At 36.8% G+C, this 13,729-nt stretch overlaps 1 protein-coding gene across 1 annotated transcript in view; it reads right to left on the bottom strand.

Annotated features, from left to right (window-relative positions):
* Window positions 1-13,729, bottom strand: part of ADGRV1 (adhesion G protein-coupled receptor V1) — a 3,979,741-nt gene that overhangs the window by 2,674,955 nt on the left and 1,291,057 nt on the right. The window contains exons 49-50 of the mRNA XM_044064182.1: window positions 9,636-9,900; window positions 7,535-7,657 (exon numbers count right to left, since the gene is read on the bottom strand). Coding sequence (XP_043920117.1) covers window positions 7,535-7,657; window positions 9,636-9,900 — 388 coding nt within the window. The remainder of the gene's footprint in view (window positions 1-7,534; window positions 7,658-9,635; window positions 9,901-13,729) is intronic.

Raw genomic sequence — 13,729 nt, 5'->3', positions numbered from 1 at the left:
TTATATTTACAAGGACATATGTTTATATGTTTGTTATGTATATATCAATTAATGTATGTGTGTGTGTATATATATATATATATATATATATATATATATATATATATATATATATATATATATACATGTCTTTACATTCTTTATTTCATATATTTATTTAGTTTAAGTCTGTGGATATATATCTATACACAAATATATATATTCATATATAGATATATAAATAACGTGTAGAAAACAGCATTAATTTGCTATGCTGTGAGCGGATTACACATGCGAAGGTGCACTTGCATATCCTTATAGTGGGTTACATATGTTTACTAAGTCTTTGTGCTTACGTGGGCTTTATTAATTGTGACGGTACCAGTAAAATATCTGTAATCTCACCTTTACATATTTAAATGTCTATTCATTACACTTTAAAATTATGGATGCTGTAACCACTATACTATTGGTGTTCTGACTCATTTATATGCATACCCATAGTATATAGCTACATTAACATATGCCTCACACAACACAGGCATCCATTCTCCTGCTGGGAAAATACTACATATTACACTTTCCCTATTCGGACCCAAGCTGCATATTTAATCACTCCAAGGATATGCAGAACTACAAGTCTTTGATTGTCAGGGTGTTCATGCGGTGATCTGGGTTTAGGCTTGTCTGCTTGGTGAACAGAACTGCCCTGACTGAGTTCAAATGTCAGACAAAGCACATGGACAGAGTTTGTCCATTTTATAAACAATATATAATCCATGGTGAGGTTGACTATTTCCTGTATCCATTCATATGATGATTATTATTTTGGACATGAATTAACATCTTGAAAAGTAACTGCACAGGGAACATTATCAAACAAATGCTCAGAATAAATAAATAAATAAACAAGAGGAATATAAAAATGTAACACCAAACGCCACAAATATATCCACATTTTAATACATTGCTATGTCTTCATAAAAAGTAGTAACAATAAAGAAATATAATAAAACAGGAATCATGATTGTGATATACATTAAAAACGTTACAGTAATAAAAGCACTAAAACTCAAATTTAAGTAAGTTACCTGATTAGAAACTGTAAAAAAGCATCCAAAAGGTAAACAATAACCTCCTGGCAAAAGTGAAGGCAAAAAACTCACAAAATTGAAATGAAGTATTGTGAGAAGTGATTGGTAGTGAACAGTAAATAGCCTTTCTAAATGAGTAGTCAAGTTATGTGCATAAACACTCAAATGCAGTAGAAACATTCTGTCAAGCATTGTTTGACCTAACAGATAAATATGAAGACAAACTGCACAAAGGAAAAACACTGAATGAATTCAAATGTATGTAAAGGCAGAAATAAAACACATATAAAAGCTATCATAGAAGCCCAGTTTAATAAAAACACCAAGCATATGATCAACTAAACAAACTTGACAAATGATGGGATTTGGAGGGGGTGGGGGGCACTGCTGCTTAAATACATTCAGAATGTAACACATGGATCATCAGCTAAACCAATTTAAGAAAAAAACAATGGGGGAACTATAACTGCTTGCATATATGTGTCTTTCATTTCTTGGAGTTGGCAATGGCTAATTATTAAAATGTGGGCACTCGAATGCCAAAAAGCCAAACAAAAAAAACACACACACATGATCGAATCTTGAAAATTGTTCTTTTTATTAAAACATCTTTTTGCAGGAAGGCAAGCCTCCCTACACCACCCAGACTTATATATACCAACATCAAGATGACCATACCTCAGAGAAATGGGAATATTCTGAGCAGTGGCGTCTCAGGCTTACCATATGTAGATCTGTTCTTTTGGCCATTCAGTCTCCATATTTCAGGACTCACTCTAGGGTCCTTGCATTTCAAATGGTTACCATTTGCAACAGAATGATTACTCTTGTGAATATTTTTAAGCTATGTTATCTGGAGAATGGAATTAATGTTGGTGAAGCACTGCATTACTGAAATGTAACTCTCCTCATCTGGCTCCTGTTTATAAACTGGACAGTATAATATCACATAAGAGTTGACAGAAGGGGCTGTGAAGTGACTATCCTGAAAATTTCATACCAAAGTTCCATACAGTTAAAAAGTTACACCATTCACAGCAATTAATTAGTTGAAGTGGACAAAGGGACTACTTTACATTAAAAAATACACAATACTATAACATAAAATTCAAACTGCAAAAAATACAGTCAGTGATTTTTTCAAGTATAATAAGGAGCATGGGAGTATGCATGGAACAGATATTACCACATGCCCAGGGACTGTCACAACACATTGACTTTGTGGTAAAACCTGTGCCATGCCATCCACATCCCTTGTGCCTTATTATATATATATATATATATATATATATATATATACATATATATATATATATATATATATATATATATATATATATATATATTAATATATATATATATATATATATATATATATGGATTCACTTCAGATGATTGAGTTTCCTAAACCTCGAAACTCATATGATCGAGACCATATGTTCGAGTTTTCAGAAACTCAAGCCTCAGAAGTGAACCAAAACAAAAGAAAAACACATTTTCAGATATTTTTGCATGGGGGCAAGCCCCCCTGCACCCCCACGGCCCCCTACTTAAATATACTAACTCTGACATTGCGCTACAGTGGGGAAAAGGGAAATCTCCCATTCCGCTCTTCAACAGACACTATGGAACTGGAGATTTCCCTGTTCCCTGCTGTAGCACAATCTCAGAGTTAGTATATTTAAGTAGCAGGTGTGCAGAGGGTCTGCCCCCCTGCAGAATCCCTCACTTAACATACTCACAACACTTATTTAACCCCCCCTTCATATATTTGTGTTTCTGAAAACTCAATCATATGGTCTCCACCATATGAGTTTCGATATTTCGGAAACTATCTTAGTTATATATATATATATATATATATATATATATATATATATAGCATATATATATATATATATATATATATATATATGGGTATGGGAGGACGAGATAATCAAACACTCTTGAAAATCTGCATTATTGAGCTGAAAAGCTTGAACAATGAAACATTAAGGGCTGCAAGAGAATTTGATTATGGCACAGCAGGGATAGGGGATTATGGCACAGCAGGGATAGGGGAATTGCTCAGTTCTTTACTATCATATGATCCCAGAGCTGGTACATATAATTAAAAAGGGGTATGAGGGTGCACAGGGGTTTGCCCCCCACATAAAACAAATGTTTTGTCTGTTTTGCTTTGAGATAAATTGTTGTTTGAGCTTTTTAGCTTGATAACATTGGTTTTCCTCCCTTGTGATTGTTTATGTGATAGAATTCTGCATCTCTCTCTCTCTCTCTCTCTCTCTCTATATATATATATATATATATATATATATATATATGTATAGACAGATACAGTTATAGATATAGATACAGATATAGATATAGATATGTTTGATCTATGTCTATAGTAGATATACATAGTTATAAATACTACATACACACAGATATGTTAAATTTTAGGAGGAGAAAGTTTTTTACATCTTTTATTCACTGGACTCTGGCAAAATGGGATCTACTCAGTGTCTTTCAGCCATTTGATCTAAGATTTACAGGTTCACAGATACATACCAGACAAGCAGTCTAGATGACCACTCAGAAGTCAGACGAACATAATTCCAATATATTTAAAAGCTTTAAATGTTCCAGTCAAGGAAAGCCATGTTATGTATTCCAGGGACAAATTTAGAAATACCCTTGCAATTGTTGAGACTGACTTTAAAGTAACTAATTGTTGCTTTGTTTGACATGTACGGGGCAAGTCTGTTTCATACATAGGGATATTATTGGCTAGAAATCTATCCCAACAGCAGGTCCAGTTTATATACCAATGAAGGCTGCCATCGTTGTTTCAAGTGATTACAGCAGTACTAGTCTTTCATAGACAAGGGGGATCAAGCATGGCACAGTATTTCATGGCACAGAAGGATTGGCAGAGACCACCACATAGGATCCTTCATGACATAGACTATGGTGATAGGGTTTAAATCTATCAGGATAGCTTAGAGACTCTAATCCATTGTACATATATATATATATATATATATATATATATATATATATATATATATATATATAACTATATCTATAGATAGCTACAGATACAGATATAGACAGCTAGATGGATAGATTTTTTAAAAATCTTTGGAGTCTTTCTAATTGGGTAACAAGATCAGAAAGTTACATACTGAATAAGTCAACATATATGATGACAGATCTAACAAGAGATATAATCAGAAGAATTATAACTTTCTTGTTACTAGAGAAACATTTTATGGAATTTATCATTGCCATTTAAACTGATCTACTGACTGCCCTTGAAACATGGTGGTCAAATGACAATTTGTTGTCAATGAAGGTATCCAGATATTTGATAATTGCCAGTTTTAAGGGGTTTTCCTTAATATATTAAGAACTAAGAAAACCTCTCTTCTTAATTAAAATGACAAAATATTACTTGGCATTAAGCTTGAACCCAAGATAATTACCTTGTATGTTAACCTAATAATGACAAGTAGGAGTGTGTGAGTATTCATAGGGGAGTATATGACAGCAACCAGTCGGCAGTCATCAGCAAATCCATAGCCCTTTGATCTCCACCTTGATATCAGAAATCAGAGGAAGGGACCCAGGGCAGAGCTCTAAAGAACATCACTAGTAACTGTCTTTTGTGAGGAGGTGGTATTGCTGTGTGAGTCTTGTCAGTGAACTAACTGGCTATCATTGGATGACAATGTAGTTAATGCTGGGTGAGCCTGCCAACAATAACTGTGTGGGAGATTGTACTGGAATCTTTATCCAGGTCTGTTCAGGTAATACGGACAATGACAGTGAACCTTATCCATGGCTTCTGTGACTCTGGCAAAGAAATCAGTTAGACTGAGTATACAGGGTCTGCTCTTCATAAAGCAAACTTTGCTTGGGTCAAGAGACTGAAAGTTCCAAATATCTTCATTGATTAGTTCAAAGTACAAGAAAAGACTAGCCAAGCTAGAATTTTCACTGTGTGATACTAAAAACCTCCTGTAATAGAGGCCCATGGGATATATGCAATTAACCCCTTAAGGCCATCAAATGTTTCAGCTATATGGTTTCTGAATGTTCATGAGTTTTTACTTTTTAATTCTTTGTGGATACATTCAGGCTAATAAAGCCAAACCCCCACTAGCTGTGGACATGCATATTTTGGCCTCCTTATGATCTGTTCAGCAAAGCATAAGAGGACAAGGACTGAATGTATCCCCAAATAATTCTTTGTGTTTCAACTATATTGGCCTAAATGTAGGCAATACTTGGTAAAGCACTTTGCTTGTCAACTACTGCCAGTCTTACTGACACAGATTGAGTCTCCTAATAATGACCCCAGTTAATTATTCATTTGTTAAAACCAAGTTTCTGCCTTAGGTTCTAGCAGCATTTTTAGTGATGAAAGAGTATCTCATCAAGAAGGAAGTAGCTAAGATTAATCACCTCCCATGTGGGCAACCACGAGGATGTTATTACATTTACTCCTCCCTGTCTTATCTTGCCACAGTCTGTAAAACGTGTGTCAGAATGACAACACTAGATACAAAATTTCTCATTTTAGTCATACAATACAGGTGGTGCACCTCATACTTCTTCTATATTTCTGTGCAACTAGCCGCCAATTTTACAGCAAACCTCCATCATGTATATTCTAATACCACAGCAGTGGTGCAGCAGTAGTGTTGTTGCCTCACAGCAAGAAGTTCTCCAGTTTGATTCTCAGCTAGAGTGCCTTCTGGGCAAAGTCTGCATGTCCTCTCTGAATTTGTGTAGGTTTCCTCTGGGAGTTCTGGTTTCCTCTCACATTACAAAGACATGTGTCTGGAGTGTTTCTCCCAGGGTGTCCACTGAAAATTGGCTGTGTTACAGGTTGGACTTTCCTGGTAAACAAATGCTATATAAATTAATTAATTAATTAATTAATAATACAACCCTAGTTTAGCCTTTGACCTTTCTTCTAATGTTCATCAAAGCTGACAATGTCAGGTTCATGGGTTGCACTAAAAGATTTGGGCTGCGGAATCTCATGAACCAGTTTCAAAATATGATAAAGAAAATATTGACATTAAAGAATGCACATACACACACACACGCGCACATAAATATGTATGTTTATCTATCTATCTATATATATATATATATATATATATATATATATATATATATATATATATATATATATATATATATATATATATATATATATATATATATATATATATAGATATAGATATATATATTGGTATACATGCATATGAGAGAATGGCAGCAGAAGGACGATCTGAAAATGCTCTACTGCAGTTCAGCGAATTCGCATAATTGCAAATACAATGTAACCGAAACACAAAATACCCCCCCCCCCCATTTATAACCCATGGTAGCACTTGTTTAGGTGGTAGAGTGGTCGGAACTGTCAAATTTGGTGTTTTGTTCGACATTCCGACCGTTTGGCAGGGAGAGATTCGACATTTCTGGTTGATGTTACGCCAGATCGAGGAAAGGTCTTTCGCTCAAATGCATGTATTCCATATATATATATATATATATATATATATATATATATATATATATATATATATATATACATACACGTTTGCGTGTGTGCGTGTGTATATATATATATATATATATATATATAGATATGTGTGTGTGTGTGTGTGTGTGTGTGTGTGTGTGTGTATATCAGTCTTTAGGTGGAGTCGTCAATTACACATTTTAATATTTACTTCTAAAAGTTCTTGTGCAATATGGATTCTTCAGTCTTTAATACTTTGGTCAGAACTTGACTTGTTATCATACAAAATGCAACTGAATATCTGCTCTTATATGCTATTTGAATTTTATATCAATATTTAGAACTTGGGAAATGCATTATGGAAGACAAGCTCAAAGTGACTACAGACTAGTGCAGATTAGAAAACCAGCAATGCATGGGGCCACAGTTAGCTGGTTTTGACAACACAATGATAGCTTGAATCAGCCATAGAATGTCATCTTTGTCACTCAGCACTGCTGATATACATGAGGTTGCCATACAGTTGGCTATATTATGAGTGTTTTTCTGACATATAAGAGGCTAGCCTTGCTGTACTCAGTATTATACAGAAAGGCTTATCTGACCTGATTTATTTCATTCACACCACATTTCACCCCCATTTGAAATATAATAAGAATAAAATAGATAACTTTTGAACACCACAACAGAGAAGATGTGACAAAGATCTATGCTATGATGGGGTCACATATGCTTAGGCTTTGGGGGATTCCACTTTTGGGACAAACAGCCTGTATAAAAGAAGAACAAAAAGAACTCCAGCATATGACCTACTAAGGCAACAAAACCTCTGTTCGGGATAATAGATACTATAGTCTTTACACTTTAAATAACAGTTAATGTGATACTTATATTTAACAGAATCACACAATTTTAAAACACAAGAAGTTTGCCTTACTGAATCCTGAAGAAGGTATGAATGAGTGAAGCTGGTTCACAGCACCAAATTGAATGGACTGGAGAAGTCTGAAAAAAGATTGTCCTGACTCCCAGACAAACAGCCTTCCATTACCACTGGACCCTGTAAGAAAACATGAAAATGGAAATTAGATGAGCTCTTTCTCGTATGAGTGATAACAATTTTGTTGAAACATAAAGCAACCATTCTCACCACAAGGCAGATCAGTGAATAACCCTGCAACTTCATATCCTGGACTATGATTCAGAGATGATAAATTCATATTCCAGGAGAATGGACTGAATAATTTTGTTGATATAACTCATGAAACAATGAAGCCAGCTACTGCACCATGGATTCAGGTTACAAAATGCTGTTACCTTATCTCTAGATTCAGGAAAATAAATGGCAATGTATCACACAAGAATTGGAAGTTAATCAAAATGCACTGTTGAAGAAACAATGCACTGCTCTAGGCATCTGCAATCTTTAGAAGAAGTGGATAAAACTTCTAGGCCAGCATTTCTCTAGCTGTTGCTCACTGCCCTAACTAGAACAGAAGCTGTGTTCTTCCATTCTGTTTACCTTCATCCCCTGAGGTTTCTTCTAGCAACTGTCCTATAGACAGATTGCGGTGTATTAGATGACTTTACAAAGCAGTGAAATAAAGTGTTCAACTGCTCAGTTTTACAAAATATCAATTGCTGAGATGACAGACATTTGCAGACATAACACTGTCTGTGGTTCAGCAGGTAGAATAATCACCTTTAATACTGAACATCTCAAAAGGCTGTGAGTTCTGTTTCAGGAATATTTTAGTAAAGAAACTGCAATGCATCTCTAAGGTGAAGGCCGTAAACCACTGATGCTCTCCTTTGGAGCAAATGTTAAACCGGAGCACCACTGACCTCATGGTATTTATCAAAATAAAACAGAATAATATAGGGAATTGATTCTTGTGCTTGGGACTTATGGGGTCATCTCAACCAATAAAATTTAAGTATGCAAATAGGAAGGTCATTCTCTGTTCATGGGCAGTCACTGAGTCTCCCCAAACAACTTCTCACCATGTAGGTCCTCACGAACATTCACCATAAGACAGAACTCGAAAGGTACACATACACCTTCTCTTGCAGTTTCTTTGAAATCTTCCTTCTAAACAAGCTGAGGATAGCTAGCCTAGTACTGAGGTAAGTGCACACTGAGTAATTTCTTTGGCACCTGATTACCACCACTTACCACCACCACCTTAACAAACCACTCCATTCCACAAACCATATTCTAATGTAGGTCGCTGGCTGTGGGATGAAAGGTCACCCCTCATGCAACCACTAGCATGAAACTTATGAAACAATGAAAATTGAAACTTACTGCAAAGTTGTTATTGTGTTTTCTTTTGCAGGGAGCCTCACCCCCTATACTCCTTAATGTCATGGCCCTTACACCCAAACTCTCTACTATACTTATTCTTTTTATGATGTTCATCAGCTCTGACAAACCTAGGTAAAAGTGCATTACCTTCCCATTCATCCATCTGCTTTAGTCATGCAGTGTGCTGAACTGTTTAGTCACACTTCCCATGGCCAGGGCTGCTATTAATTCTGTTTGCACAGTTGTGCCAGTGTGGTGCAAGGTTTGTAAGATTTAAGTTATTTGTATTTTACAATGTTCTATTTCATGGGTTATAGCCATTTATGTTCCTTTTCAGCCTGCAGCAACTATCTGTAGTTTCATTAAGAGAAAGTATTTCAAAGGGGGAACTTAGACCTAAGCTTTGCTCAGGAAAACTATGAGAAGACAGAGCTTCTGGCCTTTTCTCAAGAAAACCAAAGTATCTCAGATATGACTCTATAACGCTGCCAACTCTAAAGGTATAATTTTTTTCAGAGGTTTTAAAAAACACACCTGTGTTAAACATTCTGCTACTTTGCACTGTGCATCAGCTTTCAATTACTCCCATTAATCAAGCAATGCTACATGTAACAAATTGTTGTGCTTCTCTATTGTTACATCACTTGGCCCTTTGCACTGTTTTTACTGAATCACTCCATTTCCAAAACTTCACAGCACTAAGCAAACCAAACAGCTCTATTATTTGTACCTTCTTCATCAGCGCTGGCAAACAGTAAATAAATGTCCAGTCCAGAAGTAAAGGACACAGCATGGGTTGCTTTAGTAACTGGCAGCCCTTGTGGATTCCTGAACTGCCCACTGTTCCACTGGTAGACAACTGAGCTTTGGTTTGTGCCACTCTGGGAAACAACAAGATAAAGGATGCTTCCTCTGGTAAACAAGGCTAGGCCTCTTGCTCCTACTGTCAGCAAGCTGTGATGAAAGTCAAAAGTCTTTCCATTCCACCTGAAAACCTGGAGGAACAAAATATTCTATAAATACAAGAAAAAATACCACACAAAAAGTTAGTTACAACATTAAAATATTTTTTCAGTTGCTTGCTGTAGGGAGACAGAGTAACACAGTGAGAAGTGTAAAAGATGGTACTCCTCTTCTGTTGTAGCCTTCTCATTCGTTACAACCAAATAAAACATTGGTGAAATTTATGACATTTGGTCAGCTGAAGTATGAGGCAAACATTTTAGAAATGACTGCAAATGACACTGAGTCACAGAACCAATTTAACTGGGATACTTCTTATAAGCCAGATAATTACAGTAATTATGCTGCATTATACAATGACCCTCCATTAATATTCAAAAAACGTGCATGCTGATTGGTCAGCATGCACGTTGTAAATCAGAGTTATAGTAATGGAAAAAGGTCCAGTCGCTCAGACTTTTTCCATTACTATAACTCTTTTTTTTTTTTTTTTTTTACAGCAAGGGAGAATGCAAGATCTCCGTTGCTTCACACTGTCTCGCTATGTTAAACTGGTTTAACATAGCGAGACAGATTGTAAAAAGCAACGGAGATCTTGCTTTCTCTGTTGCTTTTTACAAACTGTTTCGCTATGTTAAATGGGTTTAACATAGTGAGACAGCTTTAAAAAAAGCAAAGGCTCCGTTGCTTTTTTTAAAGCTGTCTCGCTAATATATGTTAAACCCATTTAACATAGCGAAACAGTTTGTAAAAAGCAACGGAGATCTTGCTTTCTCCATTGCTTTTGCCCACAGCTCTGATGTACTGCGTAGGTATACGCATGCGCAGTACATCAGAACTGCCGCAGAATACCAGACAGCTGTAGAAGGGCAGCAAGGAGGCATTATACAATGCCATTATTTAAGAAAATTAATTTTTTTTTCTTGAATAATGTCATTGTATAATAGCAATAACCCACTTCTGGGTGTGGGCAATGCTGGATTTACCCACGGTTGGCTTTGTTTGGTCACTTGGGCTTCGCCCTCGTAACCAAACCACACCAACCGTGGGTAAATCCAGCATTACCCACACCCAGGCGTGGGTTATTGCTATACTGGCACACCTCAGGGCTCACTCCCAACCCCAAGGAATTCATTATCATGACTATTCCTTCAAACTAGTGTTTATAGAAATCGCATATAGTTAAGTAATATTGCATTTTATGCTTCTGTAACTACCTGCTCTGACATATACTTGACATGATTTAGGTGGTACCTAGTGAAGTTAACATCAACTTGTAGAATTTGTGTGAAATTCATAAAACCCTTGCAAGTAAAATATAAGACTGCAATGATTAGCTTCAATTCCTTCTTTACTGAAATTATCCAGTCTCTAGCTACCCATCTCACTCCATCGGACACAAACACCATATCTGGCACATCTAGCCCTGATCCATCCAGCACTCAACCCACCTTTACATTTCAAACCATACCTACCAACCTGATCTGGACCTTACTCAAAAAGCTAAAACCTACTACACTAGCTGCTGACCACCCCCCCTGCTGAATATCTTCAAAAAGCAGTTGATGCCATAGCACTTCCCATTTCTATTCTGATCAACAGATCCATCTCAGAAGGATCCATCCCAGTAATATGGAAAATATCACATGTTATATCTCTCCATAAAGGAGGAAGTTCCACAGAATTATCTAACTTTAGACCTATAGCCATTATTTCACTACTAGCTAAAATCATGGAAAGATGCATACACAAACAAATCATGCACTTTTTTATTCAAAACGGAAAGTTCGCCGACTCTCAGCACGGCTTTAGGCCATTCCACAGTACCACCACGGCTATTCTATCTTTCTCTAATGTCATCAGTCTTCTTCATAACAACAACAAACTATCTTCAGCACTCTTCCTAGATCTCTCAAATGCTTTCGATATGGTCAACCATCAGCTACTGCTCAATACCCTACAAACCATCGGTTTAGACCAACATGCAATACAATGGTTCCACTCCTACCTAAAAGGAAAACAGCAGGCTGTCTTATGGCAGAACAAGCTGTCATCCCAACTTCCTCTAACCCTAGGTGTCCCACAAGGGTCCATACTAGGTCCCCTTCTTTTTTCTATCTTTATAAATGATCTGCACATCACCATCCCAAGAGCCACCTGCATCCAATATGCAGATGACTCAATGCTAATATGCTCCGCCTCCTCTCCCACACAACTTCTAACCCTCACACAGACCACTTTCAGCATGGTAGAAACATGGCTAGCTAATTGCCTCCTGCTTCTAAATCCTAACAAAACCAAGCTACTACTTTTCTCCCATAACCATAGAATTTCTCCTCCTTCCTTCAACATCAAATCTAGCAATGACACTATTACCTCCCCTGATGACCATACAAAGCTTCTAGGCATAATAATAGACAACAACATTAAATAAACATGTAAATCACACTATTAAGTCTGTCAACAAAAAACTTGGCTCCCTGTACAGAGACAAACCTTTGCTCACCCCCCCTAGCTAGGGTAGCTATTGCAAGATTACACCTCCTCTCTACCCTTATGTATGCCTCCCCTGTACTCACCAACCTATCCAAAACCAATCTCAACAAATTATCAGGATGTTACAATCATATAGCCAGATTCATTACTGGCATGGCTTTTAGGACCCGCCATTGCCAGAACCTCAAAGCACTGGGATGGCTAGAGTATCCTACCCTTCTACAGTTCAACCAGCTTATAGTAGCGCATAAAATACTCCATCAACCTGATAACACCCCTACCCTCAAAAATATTCTCACCCCCCATAGTGTCCCCAGGCCATTACGCTCAGCTGATAAACTATTGATACTGACCCAAAAATCCATCAACTCTGCAGGTGATGCTATATTTGCCAACTCAACCAGTAAAATCTGGAATCTACTCCTTACTACCGTTAACAAGGAAACTTCACTACCCCTATTTAAAAGAGAACTCAAAAAATACCTCACATCTTATTGGCTGTGCTCTTGTTCTAAACCTGACTAACAATTTCACTAATACATGTCTTGCTACCCAACCTGCTGTTTAGCCAAGTGTCTATGCCTCATAGCATTTGAATGTCTAAGCATTGTGAATTATGAAATCTGATTGTATTCTATATTCACATTTTCTGATATGTCTCTGCCAATCAGATGTAAGTCTGCACTTTGTGTATATTGATATCTGCCTGTATTCTTTGTCTATATTTTTCTAAACATGTCTGCCTGAGTTTACCACTCAGTGATGTATGTACTGTCTCATTTTGGTATGTGGAGCTTGTCTCCCCGGGCCTCCACTGAAAATGGACATATATCCAGACGGACTATCCTGGTCAACAAATGTAAAATAAATAAATAAATAAATTAGCATAAGAGCACACACTGAAAATTTGATTAATAAATTACAGTAAAACAACTAATATAATCCTCCTACTAAAAATGATGCTAAGCTCTGCCAAACTACAATAAAAAGTAAGCAAGGATTCCAAACATTTCATCATTTGCATTAGTGAGAGCTTGTAGAGAAAACACTGCATACAATGCAAACAACCACTAATGCTGTAAATATTGTCCCACTGCATAATGCAGCAAATCAAAGAGCAGTGCATTAGAATATTCTACAGAAGGCACACGTGTGGTATGCCCCACAGACTAGCACCTCAGGAGATATTTAACCATACCAAGGCTGACAAGGACATATGGCAGGATGTAGACTATGCAGGCAAAGAAAAGAGCCACACTAGCCGGCCTTAGGCATAGGCCAACTAGGCGGCTGCCTAGGGCACCGATCTAGCAGGAGCACTTTTCTAGTATTTATTTAGTGTAGGTAGACCAGGATGAGGCCACT

This window comes from Protopterus annectens, chromosome 2.part2 (genome assembly GCF_019279795.1).
Source record: "Protopterus annectens isolate FY-2018-M chromosome 2.part2, PAN1.0, whole genome shotgun sequence".
Classification (NCBI taxonomy): Eukaryota; Metazoa; Chordata; order Ceratodontiformes; family Protopteridae; genus Protopterus; species Protopterus annectens.
Note: the sequence above shows the minus strand (reverse complement) of the source record. Positions and strands in the feature narration are given on the sequence as shown.